Source organism: Podarcis cretensis (assembly GCF_951804945.1).
Source record: "Podarcis cretensis genome assembly, chromosome: 2".
Taxonomy (NCBI): domain Eukaryota; kingdom Metazoa; phylum Chordata; class Lepidosauria; order Squamata; family Lacertidae; genus Podarcis; species Podarcis cretensis.
In genome coordinates, this window is record NC_137171.1 from 115,959,413 (window position 1) to 115,971,429 (window position 12,017).

Below are 12,017 nucleotides of genomic sequence, written 5' to 3' on the forward strand. Positions count from 1 at the left end.
CAGAAGAAACCTCTGGGTATAGGGCAGTATATAAATTCAATAATAATTAAAAAAGCCCAAGATCTACCAACCAGAAGCTGGTGCAAGAGACTTAGAATTCACTTAGGATTAAATAACAGGATGTTACTGAGGACATTCTGAGCTCAAGGCTTGGTTTTCAGTACCAAGAACTCAACCAAACTCATAGTCCTGTTACAAAAACATGCGCTCCAGGGTAGTTTCATTTCAGTGGCTGAAATTGGGTGGAAATAAGTCATTGCGTTGTTTCTATTGTAAAATAATTGGGGGACAAGAAGCCTCTGCTGATCTAATACAAGACACCCAGATCTGTCCATCCCTGTGTTTTCCCACAGCAGTTGGGAAAAGGTAATGAAAACAAGGGACTGGAACCGCTCAAAGCCATAAAACTACAACTTTGGGGCCTTTTCAGGAAAAAAGGAAAACAGGCTTATATAATAATGCAACATGCAGAGGGAGCAAATAGATAGCTCGGTTGGTAGATCATGTGGCCCTTAGGGTTGTGGGTTCGAGACCCAAATTGAGGAAACAATCCCTGCATTGCAGGGGGCTGGACTAGATGACCGACCCAACTCTACAATTCTATTATTAATATTAAAATTTGTATACCGCTTTTGATCCATAGATCTCAGGCTGTTTCACAACATAAAATTACAAAACAAAACAAAACACATAATAAAAATAAGAACATAAACCAACAATCCCCCCTCCCACAACACATTTAAAAGGGCATAGAAGGTCAGTCTGCCAATGGCTGAAGAGGAATGTTTTTGCCTTGTGCCTAAAGATTTATAAGGAAGGTGCCACCTGAACCTCCCTGGGGAGAGCGTTCCACAAACAAGGTGAAACTGCAGAAAAGGCCGTTCTCGTGCTGCCATGCTCCAAACCTGTCCTGGAGGAGGTACATGAAGAAGGGCCTCAGGTGATGATGTCAGGGTCCGGGTAGGTTCGTACGGAGAGAGGTAGTCCTTGGGGGCTTCCCAGAAACGATCTGGTGGACCACTTTGAAAACAGGATGTTGGATGACGAGGGCCTTTGGCCTGACCTGGCTGCAGGACTTCTGTTTGCTTACATAAGGCACTCCCTCAGCCCCACCGCATCACACAAGTCAGCGGAATGAGTTGCGCAAATCATCTCTTGATCAACCTGCCCAATGTTTCCCACACGCACACCTCTCGCAACATCAGAAAACAGCAAGGAGACTGCACTCACAAGCAGATATGAATCACAGGTTAATTTAATTACAGCATCGGTTAATTTACATCACATCTTCCCTCTTGTCACCCAAATGGGAAGAAAGGGAAGTGGGTGGGTGAGTCCCCCCCCCCAACAGAGATTTCTGGGCAATTAAATACTGTTAGTCCAGCCAAGGCTACTCCCCCCGCCCCCATCCCAACCCAAGCAGTAACAAATCCCGCCAGCGCTGACTGTACCATACGCCCTCAGAAGATTGAGGGGAGGGCACCAGGGGGAAAGAGAGAAATACAGCCAGTTGACTAGTCCTTCGTCACCAGCCTAGAAAATAAAACAGTCTGTAAAAGCACGTGGCTTCTTACATCTCTGGAAGTCAATTTTTTTAAAGGGGTGAGACGGGAACATTATTATTATTATATATAAAACTAACCACAAGGAACTTCATTGTGACCAGTTAAATTAACACACCTGAGGCCCATTTCCCTCCCAGTGGTTGGCCACAGGAATGCGCGGGGGGGGGGGGGAGAAGCCCAGATGTTTTTCCTGTGGCGCCCTCCATTGCCATAGCCCACCTCTTGCTTTTATCACCCCACTGCCCTACTTTTCTTGCCTCTGCTCCCCCTACCGCAACACCTGCTGAGGCAGGTGGGTGTGGTGGGCTTTTTGCCCCTATAAAGAAAAGAGGGAGGGAGACCACAGCTCTCTTCCCCTTCTAAAAACGCCCCCTTTTCCCCACTATGTAGCATTTCATGCCACTGTAAGCTTACAGGTAGGAACGAATCTCGATTTTGTTGTCGTTGTTTGAGGCCTAGTTGCCAAGAGATGCATTTAAGCCATTAAGAGAGGGTGGTCTGGCTGCAAATGTGGGATTTTGCCCCACTAATGCTATTGAGTAAGTGATAGCCCCCACCCCAAACCCCTCTGGCCTGCAAGGAGGGAGAATGCAGGTGAGCAAAATATCATGGGGGGCGAGTAGAGCAGAGGACTGACAGGCCGGATTTGGCTCCCGGGCCCCACAGCTCCTGACGGCTACCTTCTTCTACATCTTCTCCATTATTTTTTTTAACACAGCCCACCTGCAATCCAGGCAAACTTTGGAACGCTTCAAGTCAAGGGCGATTAGAGGAAACAATTAAAACACCTTGATAATTACGACTTGCCCCCCGCCCCCACATACACACAGATACACTTTGAACACAAATATACACCTCTTTTGCATCGTCAGCTCCCCAAGTCACCCTATTATACTTTTAATTCTGCGTAGGGGGATCAAGGAGGGAGGTTGAGGAGGGAGAAACACCAGGCTCCGGCTCTGCCACCTTGCCCTCCACCCTGCAGGTCAGCCCCCTCCTGCCTCGCCTGGGCGCAGGCAGGAAATGATTCCACCCTCCTCCCCGCAGCTACCCCTTCCCCTCCCCATAGTTTGAAAGTCCTTCTATCCTGTTCTGATAGACTTCTTCTTTTTTTTAGTACAGGGCAAGTCCAGCGGAGTCCAGCCAGTCAGACACTAAGCAGCCAAAAGAAAAAGAAGATGGCAATGAAGAGGAAGAGCGAATCCTGCCAGCTGGATGGGCGGGCAGCTTCTGCGTCTAAGCAAAAAAGAGAGACGGAGGAGCTCAAGGTTAGGAGGAGGCACCATATACCATTACAGGTAAATGCAAAATTCAAGGTAAAGGTAAAGGGACCCCTGGCCATTAGGTCCAGTCGTGGCCGACTCTGGGGTTGCGGCGCTCATCTCGCTTTATTGGCCGAGGGAGCCGGCGTACAGCTTCCGGGTCATGTGGCCAGCATGACTGAGCCGCTTCTGAGCAGCGCACGGAAATGCTGTTTACCTTCCTGTCGGAGTGGTACCTATTTATCTACTTGTACTATGACATGCTTTCAAACTGCTAGGTTGGCAGGAGCAGGGACTGAGCAATGGGAACTCACCCCGTCGCTGGGATTCGAACTGCCAACCTGATTGGCAAGTCCTAGGCTCTGTGGTTTAACCCACAGCGCCACCCGCGTCCCCAAAAGTTAAGGTAGCCGATACCATTTTCATATAAATCCATTTCCAGGCAGTAAGTGTAGTGGCAAATTCAAAAGTGCAGGGTCCCTCATGACAGTCACAGTCATCACACCCCTTCTAATAAGATGATACACTGAGACGTATTTGAAGAATTCAGCTTTCAAATTCCAAAAATGAGGGATGCTAAAAAAGTTGCAACATGACCTGGGAGTTCAAAAGATATTTTGGTTAAATTAATATAATTTCCAATGGATTACTGAAAATTGCATTATTTGATATGAGTTGTCTGTTTTAAAGTTATTGTGACTTTTTAATATTGGATCAGATTGTTCTTATTAAAGTTTGATGTTTTATTATGTTTTTATATGTGTTGGAAGCCGCTGAGAGTGGTCGGGGCAACCCAGCCAGATGGGTGGGGTACAGATAAGAAAATTAATTAATTAATTAATCATCATCATCATCATCTAGTTTTGCTTGGTAAGCAAAATGTGTATAAGACTGCATAGAAATAATTAAAAATGATTGCCAAGTACTTACAGTAATATATTATTATTACTATTATTACTATTCTCATTATTACTACTGTTATTCATATTATTTTCCCAACGATTTTTATTGTTTTGCATTTAAATACAAGAACAACATATAACTACTGTAACATGTCTAGTGGTACATTTTTAATGTTTCATATGCAGTGCATAGTACACAAACAATATGTTTATTTATGTATTATCACCTCAAGTATCCTCTCCACAGAGATTATTGTGTTGGGGGTGGAATAGAAGTATCTTTCGTCTCATATATTATTATCATCATCATCATCATCATCATCATCATCATCATCATCATTGTTTGGTATTACCTGACATTTCCAGAAGTTAAATTTTAAATTATTTGGTTTGCCGAAAGCAAGTTATGGGCTTCTTCATCAAACATAGACTTACCAAGCTTAGTGTTGTCTGATGACAAAAATAATAGCCAATTTGAATTCTTCATACCCAAAAACATTTTTTTTATGACCAGTCACTGAAGAAATGTGCAAAAATTAAGAATGATCCCTCCAAATGACACGTCCTTATACAATAATCTTATAATTATACAATAATTATACCATATTGGCCTGAATATAAGTCACACCCAAATATAAGCTGCACCTTTAAAATTCAAGGGGGGAAAAGAAAAAAAGGCCAATACCCAAATATAAGCTGCTCCCTTAAAATTCTGCAGGCACTCACACCCATTCCGTTTTAACGTCTGTCTGTTTCAGCAGTGATAATGTAAAAGCCAATTTTTGTAAGGTTGCGAATTTAAGTCGCACTTTAAGTCAGAATTTGGGGGGAAAGTGAGGCTTATATTCAGGCCAATACGGTAATTATGGATGTGTCATGATAATCAGGGCAGATCTCCATGTATTGCTAGAGCTACAAAGGCTACAGTGCTCAGGATTTGCAAAACACCCTGCCTGGAGCTATGCAAGCCCCCAACAACCAGCTGATTGCAGAGTGGGTGGGCATGGCTTAGACCAAACAGCCTTGAGGGCCAAACATGGCCTGCAGATCAGAAGTTCCCTACCCTAAGACTTGAGGCAGGAAGAGAAGGTAGGAAGCGACCTGATACTGATTAAGGCTAGACAATCTAGACTAGTACTGTCTGCTCTGACTGGCAGTGCTCCTCCAGGATCTCTGGCAGAGAGAGAGAGAGAAAGAGAGATCCTTTCCCAGAACATGCCACCAGCAATCCTTTTAACTGGAGATACCACTATGGGATGGAACCTCGGACCTTGTGAATGCAAGGCAAGTGTTCTGATGCCGAGCTAAAATCCCTCTCCAAATACAGAGAAGGAAAGCGATGCTACTACTCAGAAGGAAGTAACGCAGCCCTGGAGAGAGAGGAACATGAAAGGGACGCGTGTGAGAGCGTGACGGTGGAACAACTCCTTCTCTAAGCCAGTAAAGTGGAACGGTAAGGATTTCAAGCGCAGGTTAAGACTCAAGCACCTGCTTGTGTAAACGTGACCCAGCACGGGGCTGCTGCCAAGTTCTATTAGTGGCAGCTTAGCAGGGAGAGACATGGTGGCTTGCCCAAGCCCAGCCGCAAAAAAATGGTACACTTGAACTTAGCACAGACATTGCAAATCAGAGTGAGGATGCAGCTTTTACCTGGGTAAAACCCACAAAGGGTAGCATGGGAAAACACAAGGGATTACCGTATTTTTCACTCCATAGGGCGCACCGGACCATAGGGTGCACCTAGTTTTTAGGGGGGGAAATAAAGAAAATAATTTTTAATCCATCCCGCTGGCTGTCTTGGTTTCCTCTTTAGCCACGCACAACCTCTCCAGCCGGGAGAGGCTGCACCCGGCTTCCTTTTTAGCCACGGGGCTGGGGCGGGGGAAGCCCGAGCTTCCCCCAACCCCAGCCCCCAGAACAGGTCTGGGAGCGGAGGCATGGTTGCGCAGCCTTGCCGCCACTCCTGGAGCTTGCGGGCTGGGGGAGCGCTCCGCAGGCTTGCAGATAGCTGCCTGCCACGCTCCCCGGGCTTCGAGCTGCAGGCAGCTATCCGCAAGCCTGCGGAGCCCGGTGGGAGTTCCGCAGGCTTGCGGATAGCTTCCTGAAGCCTGGATTCGCTCCATAGGACGCACACACATTTCCCCTTCATTTTAAGAGGGGGGAAAGTGCGTCGTATAGAGCGAAAAATACAGTAATCCCAGGGATGTACAGGGTGTTAGGGGAGGGGTAGTACCTCTGCCGGGGGACACATCATGCTCCTTTTGGGGTAGTTTGCCCACCTTTGCTCCCCATCCTGCACTCAGCTCTCTCACCTGCGGCTCCTAAAAGCTGTTGGCGTGCGACAGTGGTCACACCCCAGGAATGGCTTCGACCGGCCAGCTAAACCAGGTGAGGGCAGCTGATGGATTTCAAACCCTCAGTGTGTTAGGGACGTCCCCTTCATGTGAAGACAGGCTCTGGCAAACTCGGTGGATGAGACCAATAGTGGGTCCAACCGTCGAGAAGGCAGTTTCTGCACATGCCATACACGGAAGGGAGGGACAGGTGAAGCTCACCCACCTGGGAAGGTAGGAGAAGGAAAAGTCTGATCCTAAAACCCATGCTGCCTTGCGGGATATCTTCAGAAGTAGGAAAGGCTAAGGGAGTAAACCCTACACAAATCCGGAGCAGAGTCCCTAAGACAGTTGGATGGTGCTTTGCATGCCTCCTTCTGGCAACTGCTGCAGCCAAGCTGTTGTCAAAACTCTTGCTCTGCTTTCCTTTGCACCACATCAGCGAAGATGAGAGGTGGGTCTTGTCCTTTGGGCAGCCCAGGCCTGAGCCTCAGAGAGGTCACTTTGATGCTGCTAACATAGCAGTTTGACTTCACCCCTGGAGGTGTCCTCCATTATCTCTTGAGGCAGACAGACGCCAACAACTACCAACTACTTGCCCATGGACTGTCTCGCCAGAGTGGTGCATGCTCTGGTTATCTCCCACTTGGACTACTGCAATGCGCTCTACGTGGGGCTACCTTTGAAGGTGACCTAGAAACTACAACTAATCCAGAATGCAGCAGCTAGACTGGTGACTAGGAGTGGCCGCCAAGACCATATAACACCTACATTGGGTTCCCAGCACGTTTCCGAGCACAATTCAAAGTGTTGGTGCTGACCTTTAGAGCCCTAAACAGCCTTGGCCCAGTATACCTGAAGGAGCGTCTCCACCCCCATTGTTCAGCCCAGACACTGAGGTCCAGCGCCGACGGCCTTCTGGTGGTTCCCTCATTGCAAGAAGTGAGGTTACAGGGAACCAAGCAGAGGGCCTTCTTGGTAGTGGCGCCTGCCCTGTGGAACGCCCTCCCACCAGATGTCAAGGAAATAAACAACTATCTGACTTTTAGAAGACATCTGAAGGCAACCCTGTTTAGGAAAGTTTTTAATGTTTGATGTTTTATCATATTTTTAATACTCTGTTGGGAGCCATCCAGAGTGGCTGGGGTATAAATTAATAATAATAATAATAATCCCAGAGGCTGGTTGATCGGACGAGTGAGCACGGCTGTAGAATTTGAGTGTGCCCTTATGGGCAGATTTGTGCAACAAGCTTAGACCTGTTTTTAAAAGTAGTGCATTACCTGCCCTTTCTCCTGGGGTACTGTAGCCAGTGGCAAAAAACCCAAAGGGGAACGCGCCAATGCCAAATGCCATGTGGAAGCCAGTGGCCGCGTCGGGAAAGGCGCCCATGCCCTGTCGGAGGGAGGGGGAGCAGGGGGCAAAAAACAGAAAGGGGGAAAACGTAGGTTAGTAGTCTGCTGCAAACTGCAAAGCATTTCAGCCGGGATCAGTCTATAGAGGGCTACAAGCAAGTGCCACTCACCCCTCGAGACTCCGGCTCTGGGCGCTGCCCTCGTGGCCGAGGAGGGGTCTTCAACCTGTGATAGGAAGGGGGGGGGATATGCATAAACAGCATTGGCAGGTAGGTAGGCAGACACTCCTCCCATTCATCCGTATTTCATAGCTGTCAACGTTTCCCTTTTTAAAGGGAAATTCCCTTATTCTGAATAGGATTCCTCGCAAGAAAAGGGAAAGGTTGACAGCTATGCAGTATTTTCACCATCACCCCGTCTTCCCCATAACAGGGTGCAGAAGGGATTTTAAAAACACATTAGGATAAGGATGTAGTATTTACAAAACACTGGGGGAGGTGGTGGCTGTGCTTGGAAGATCTACAGAGGACGGAGCAGGTCCTTGCCCTGAGCCTGCAATTCAATGCAGCCAAGAGGCAACATGTTTACAATGGAAGGAGAGCATCCTCAGCTTCAGAAGTGTTTTGCTGGATGTGGCCAAAGGCCCACCTAGTCATTCATTCTGTCCTCACAGCAGCCAACTGGATGCGCATGGGAATCAATGGCGCACTCCCTGCTTGCGATTCTCAACTGATTTTCAGAGGCACGACTACTAGCCATCGATAGCTCTCTGCTCCGTGAATCTGTCATCGCCCCTTTTAAAGCAATTCAAGTTCGTGGCCATCTTGTGGATTCAAATGACAGGAAAGGAGATGCCTGACTAAATGTCAGGAAGAACTTTCTGATGGTAAGAAATGTTTGACAGAGGAACAGACGCCCTCGGAAGGTGGTGGAATCTCCTTCCTTAAGCAGAGGGCCGGGATGCTTTAGTTGAGATTGCAGGGAATTGGACTCGATGACTCTACTGGTCCCTTCCAACTCTATGATTCTATTGATCACACATTCCTGGGCTAGGCAGTTGCCCAGAGATACTGGGCTTGGGACCCAGAAAGTTACAAATCTTTCCTTTTATCAGAATAAGACTCTTCAGAGCCAGCAAAGGACTCACAGCGAGAGATATTGCAGAAGAAAGGGAGGGAGACCAACCAGCCTACAGGAAAAGGAAATACCACTCTAGCCCAGAATTCCACTACCGCTGAGGATTACCAAACTAGCAGGGAGCATAGCAAAGGGAAATGATTACCTGGGATCCTGCTGGGCGGAGCTTCCACGTCCATAGAGAGGGATGACTTTGTCCCGGCTGATTCCTGCCTTGCACACAGGACACTCCTGGCGCTCTGGCCGAGTTTCTAGCCACTATGGAGGGGGGAAAGATGGCAGTGAATGTGGAAGAGTTTCTCCCACCTGTCCCCAAAGATATGCAGATCAGATGTAACCAGGGCAGGGAAATCTCAGGCACCCAGGGCAGATGAGCAGGCAGGTAGGTGGGCACAAATGCAGAACTCTCTCCAGGCCACCCCCCTCACCCTGACCCTGCTTCAAACCCAAATGTTTTGCCTGGCTGGAATGACACATTGAACTCTGATCATGCCTCTTGCTTGTCTGAATGGAAGACAGAGAAGGGTGTACAACTAAACTGTTGTTGTTGTTTGCATCCATCTGTCCCAAGAGACAATGGAGAGTGCATCTGGGGGTGAAGTCAAACCATTGCGGTAGCAGCACAAAAATGACCTCCCTAGGGCGTAGGTTTGGGCAGTGTGTCTGGAGGTTGAAGAGCCCCATCTGCCCCTCACTTCCTCTACAGCCTTTTTGACTGTTGGACCCACCACTAGTCTAATCCGCTGAAGCCTGTCTTCAACGCAGAGGAAGCCCCTAACTCACCAAGGGTTTGAAACCCATCGGCTGCACTCACCTGGTTTAGCCTGCCAGACAAAGCTATTCCTGGGCTGTGGCTGCTGTCACACACTGACAGCTTCTAGGAACCACAGGTGAGAGCTGAGTGCAGGCAAAATTCACATTTGCGACTCTGCTCACTTTTGCCTCTGGCTTTGCCCAAGGTCCCCTCTGGCTTTGCCCAAGGTCCCCTGGCCATCTTAGCCCAGCCTCCTTTTCTCACAATGGCCAATGGCCTTAAGCAGGATCTGAGCACAACAGAACTCTGAAGTTATTTTTTACTAATTAAGCACAGACAGACTTCTTATTGGTGGTGGAAAGGTTCAATTCAAGGCCAGCTGCTCTAATAGGAAATATTTAACCAGGTGAGACCAATGGTCCATCTTGATCAGGATTCTGTCTCAACAGAAGTCTGCCAGATTAGAAACAAAAGGAAGGCTCACAAACAAAGTAGAACACAGATAAACCTGCTCTCTTCTCCTGTGGTTTGCCTTCAGCAGTTAAAAAGATATATCGCTTCTGCACATGGAGGTTGCATTTTCCTTGAGCATCCTCAATAGGCACAAATATTATTAAAGCCTCCTATAAAAGCCTGCCTCCCATAAAAACATAAGAAGAGACTGTTGGATCTGACCAGGCATGGTCAAACTCGGCCCTCCAGATGTTTGGGGACTACAACTCCCATCATCCCTAGCTAACAGCCCCAGTGGTCAGGGATGATGAGAACTGTAGTCCCAAAACATCTGGAGGGCCAAGTTTGGCCATGCCTGGATCTGACCAATGGCCTATCTATTTGAGCATCCTGTTCTCCCAATAGCCTGTGGGGACTCCACAAACTGGCCCTGTTGCACTCAGGTCCTGCTTGCGAGATTCCCATAGGCATCTAGATTGGCCGCCTGGCAGGCTGACACCATGGCAGGTAGGCTCACACACCAGGGCAGGTTCCCTCAATGACGTCCTTTGACACCTTCACCTTTCCTCGCCCTAAAGGTCAGCAGCCGAGGAAAGGGAGACACTCACCTGGTGAAGACACGGCCAGCTAGGGAAAAAAGAGAAGAAAAAGCGAGTGACCTTTTTAAAACCTGGAATAATAATGCAATTTCGGTTTGTTGGTTTGTTGGTTTGTTTTAAAAAAACAAGAATCATATGCCCGACTAAGGCCACACAGAGAAAAGCTCTAGGTTCTGAAATTCGCACACCGGATACCTTCTGAAAGCTAATCCCGCAACTGGCCACACATCACGCCCAGGAAGCTTCACAGAGCCTGGTTCTGATCCACACACCCTAACTGTGTGATGCCACATGGTCCGTCCTTCGAGGTTGCCACCCACCCTCTTTGGTTTTTAGATAGTGGTGAAGTGGCAGTCGAAGTCAAGCGAAATCTGGTGCAGCCCCTGCAGCTTTAAGGCCATCCCGACAGGCAGAAATCCAGCAGGTGAAGCTTCTTTCCCAGGCTTCTTTGCAATGGAGCAAACCTTCCACCTGCCAGACCCAGTAAGAACAATGGCAGGTCTCCCTGCCAGGGACCTTGTTCTGTGCCCCCCCCGCCCTTTTAAGGCTGCCCCCCAACTCTTCAGGGCCACGCCCCTTTCTGCTCCCCACTCCTCCTCACCAGTACAGGTGGCCGCAGAGCCCAATGACGGCCTCTCTGGCAGGCTCCAGGCAGATATTGCATTCGAAAGCGCTGCGGTCGCGGTTTGAACCCTCGGGTTCCCCGTCCGGGACCCCCGGACCCATCCCAGCCGCCGCCGCCATCTTCCGCCCTCACTTAAACTGAAGGAGGGGAGCCGGACACGCCCGCTCTTCAGCAATTGGCCCCAGCGCCCGTCTTTCTCGCCTTGCCGATATTTCATTGGAGGCAGAGGCAGTCCGTTGTGGCACCTGGCGAAGATGATTGCGCACTTTCCGAGTTAGTCCCGCCTTCACAGCTCTAGGGGGGCGCGCTCGAAACTTTTTTGACTGGCTGCATCGCTCAGGTGTCAAAATATGCGGTTACGTTATTGGTTAAGGGAGGCCTCATTCTCCCGCCTCCCGCCGTCGAGCAAAATAAGATGTCATGTGACTTTAAAGCGAGAGGTGGGGGTGGGGCGTAGCCTGATTGACTGGAAAGGCAACCTGTCAAGAGCAAGACAGCAGGGATTGGGGGCGGATGCACGAAAGGCACGTCTGGAATGCAGTTGAAAGCACGAAAGGCAAGCACACGCCCAAGCATATTGTGATTGGCCAGAATCCCAGTTCGGGGCGGGAACTAATCACGATTGCATTATAGGGTGGCCAATGAACAATCAGAGTCTTTGGCCAAAGGGCGGAGTCTGCTCTCGTGCTGAGCTGTACCAAGCTTGCCCATTTTTGAGGCGAAGGTTCATGGGAGGTGAAACATCACTTCCTGCCTCGGGCCTTAAGTTTACTGCTTCTTCCTTAGGTCTAGCATGTTGCCATGGCAGCTATCAAGATATGAGGGTGTCTGTAGTCAGCCCAGAGCCTTTCACCATGGCAGTCAGTTATTACCTGGATAAGTCAACTAATCCTCAACCAGGTTTAACTGCAGAAAGTGAGGTGTTACCATAGCAACCAGACACCTGCTTGCCAGTGATGCTGTTGGCATGGCAACCTGCTATCCATCAGTGCCACTGTGGTCCATGTTGGTAATTCTACCTGCCCCATTTAA

The 12,017-nt window shown here is 48.8% G+C and overlaps 1 protein-coding gene across 4 annotated transcripts; it reads right to left on the reverse strand.

The window, feature by feature from the left end:
* Positions 1 to 1,237: 1,237 nt before the first annotated feature.
* Positions 1,238 to 11,505, reverse strand: RNF5 (ring finger protein 5). 4 transcript variants are annotated; one of them, XM_079964151.1, is made up of 6 exons: positions 10,962 to 11,214; positions 10,370 to 10,388; positions 8,700 to 8,812; positions 7,588 to 7,642; positions 7,346 to 7,457; positions 1,238 to 2,801 (listed from the first exon to the last, which is right to left on the reverse strand). In XM_079964151.1, exons 1-6 carry the CDS (start codon positions 11,102 to 11,104, stop codon positions 2,713 to 2,715), a joined length of 531 nt encoding a protein of 176 aa, XP_079820277.1. In that variant the 5' UTR covers positions 11,105 to 11,214; the 3' UTR covers positions 1,238 to 2,712. The 4 variants fall into 4 exon arrangements, with proteins under 4 accessions (XP_079820277.1, XP_079820279.1, XP_079820280.1 ...); XM_079964153.1 differs by lacking the exon at positions 7,346 to 7,457 and having other exon boundaries at positions 10,962 to 11,223; XM_079964154.1 differs by lacking the exon at positions 10,370 to 10,388 and having other exon boundaries at positions 10,962 to 11,148.
* Positions 11,506 to 12,017: the final 512 nt, after the last annotated feature.

What these genes read in the sequence shown, in the direction of transcription:
- RNF5 (XM_079964151.1), bottom strand. Translation starts at nt 11,104, where the DNA reads ATGGCGGCGGCGGCTGGGATGGGTCCGGGGGTCCCGGACGGGGAACCC. An exon ending in CAGAGCCGGAGTCTCGAGGG is followed by an intron (nt 7,458 to 7,587) that starts GTGAGTGGCACT and finishes TCCCTCCGACAG; the next exon opens with GGCATGGGCGCCTTTCCCGA. An exon ending in TACCCCAGGAGAAAGGGCAG is followed by an intron (nt 2,802 to 7,345) that starts GTAATGCACTAC and finishes TTTTTTGCTTAG; the next exon opens with ACGCAGAAGCTGCCCGCCCA.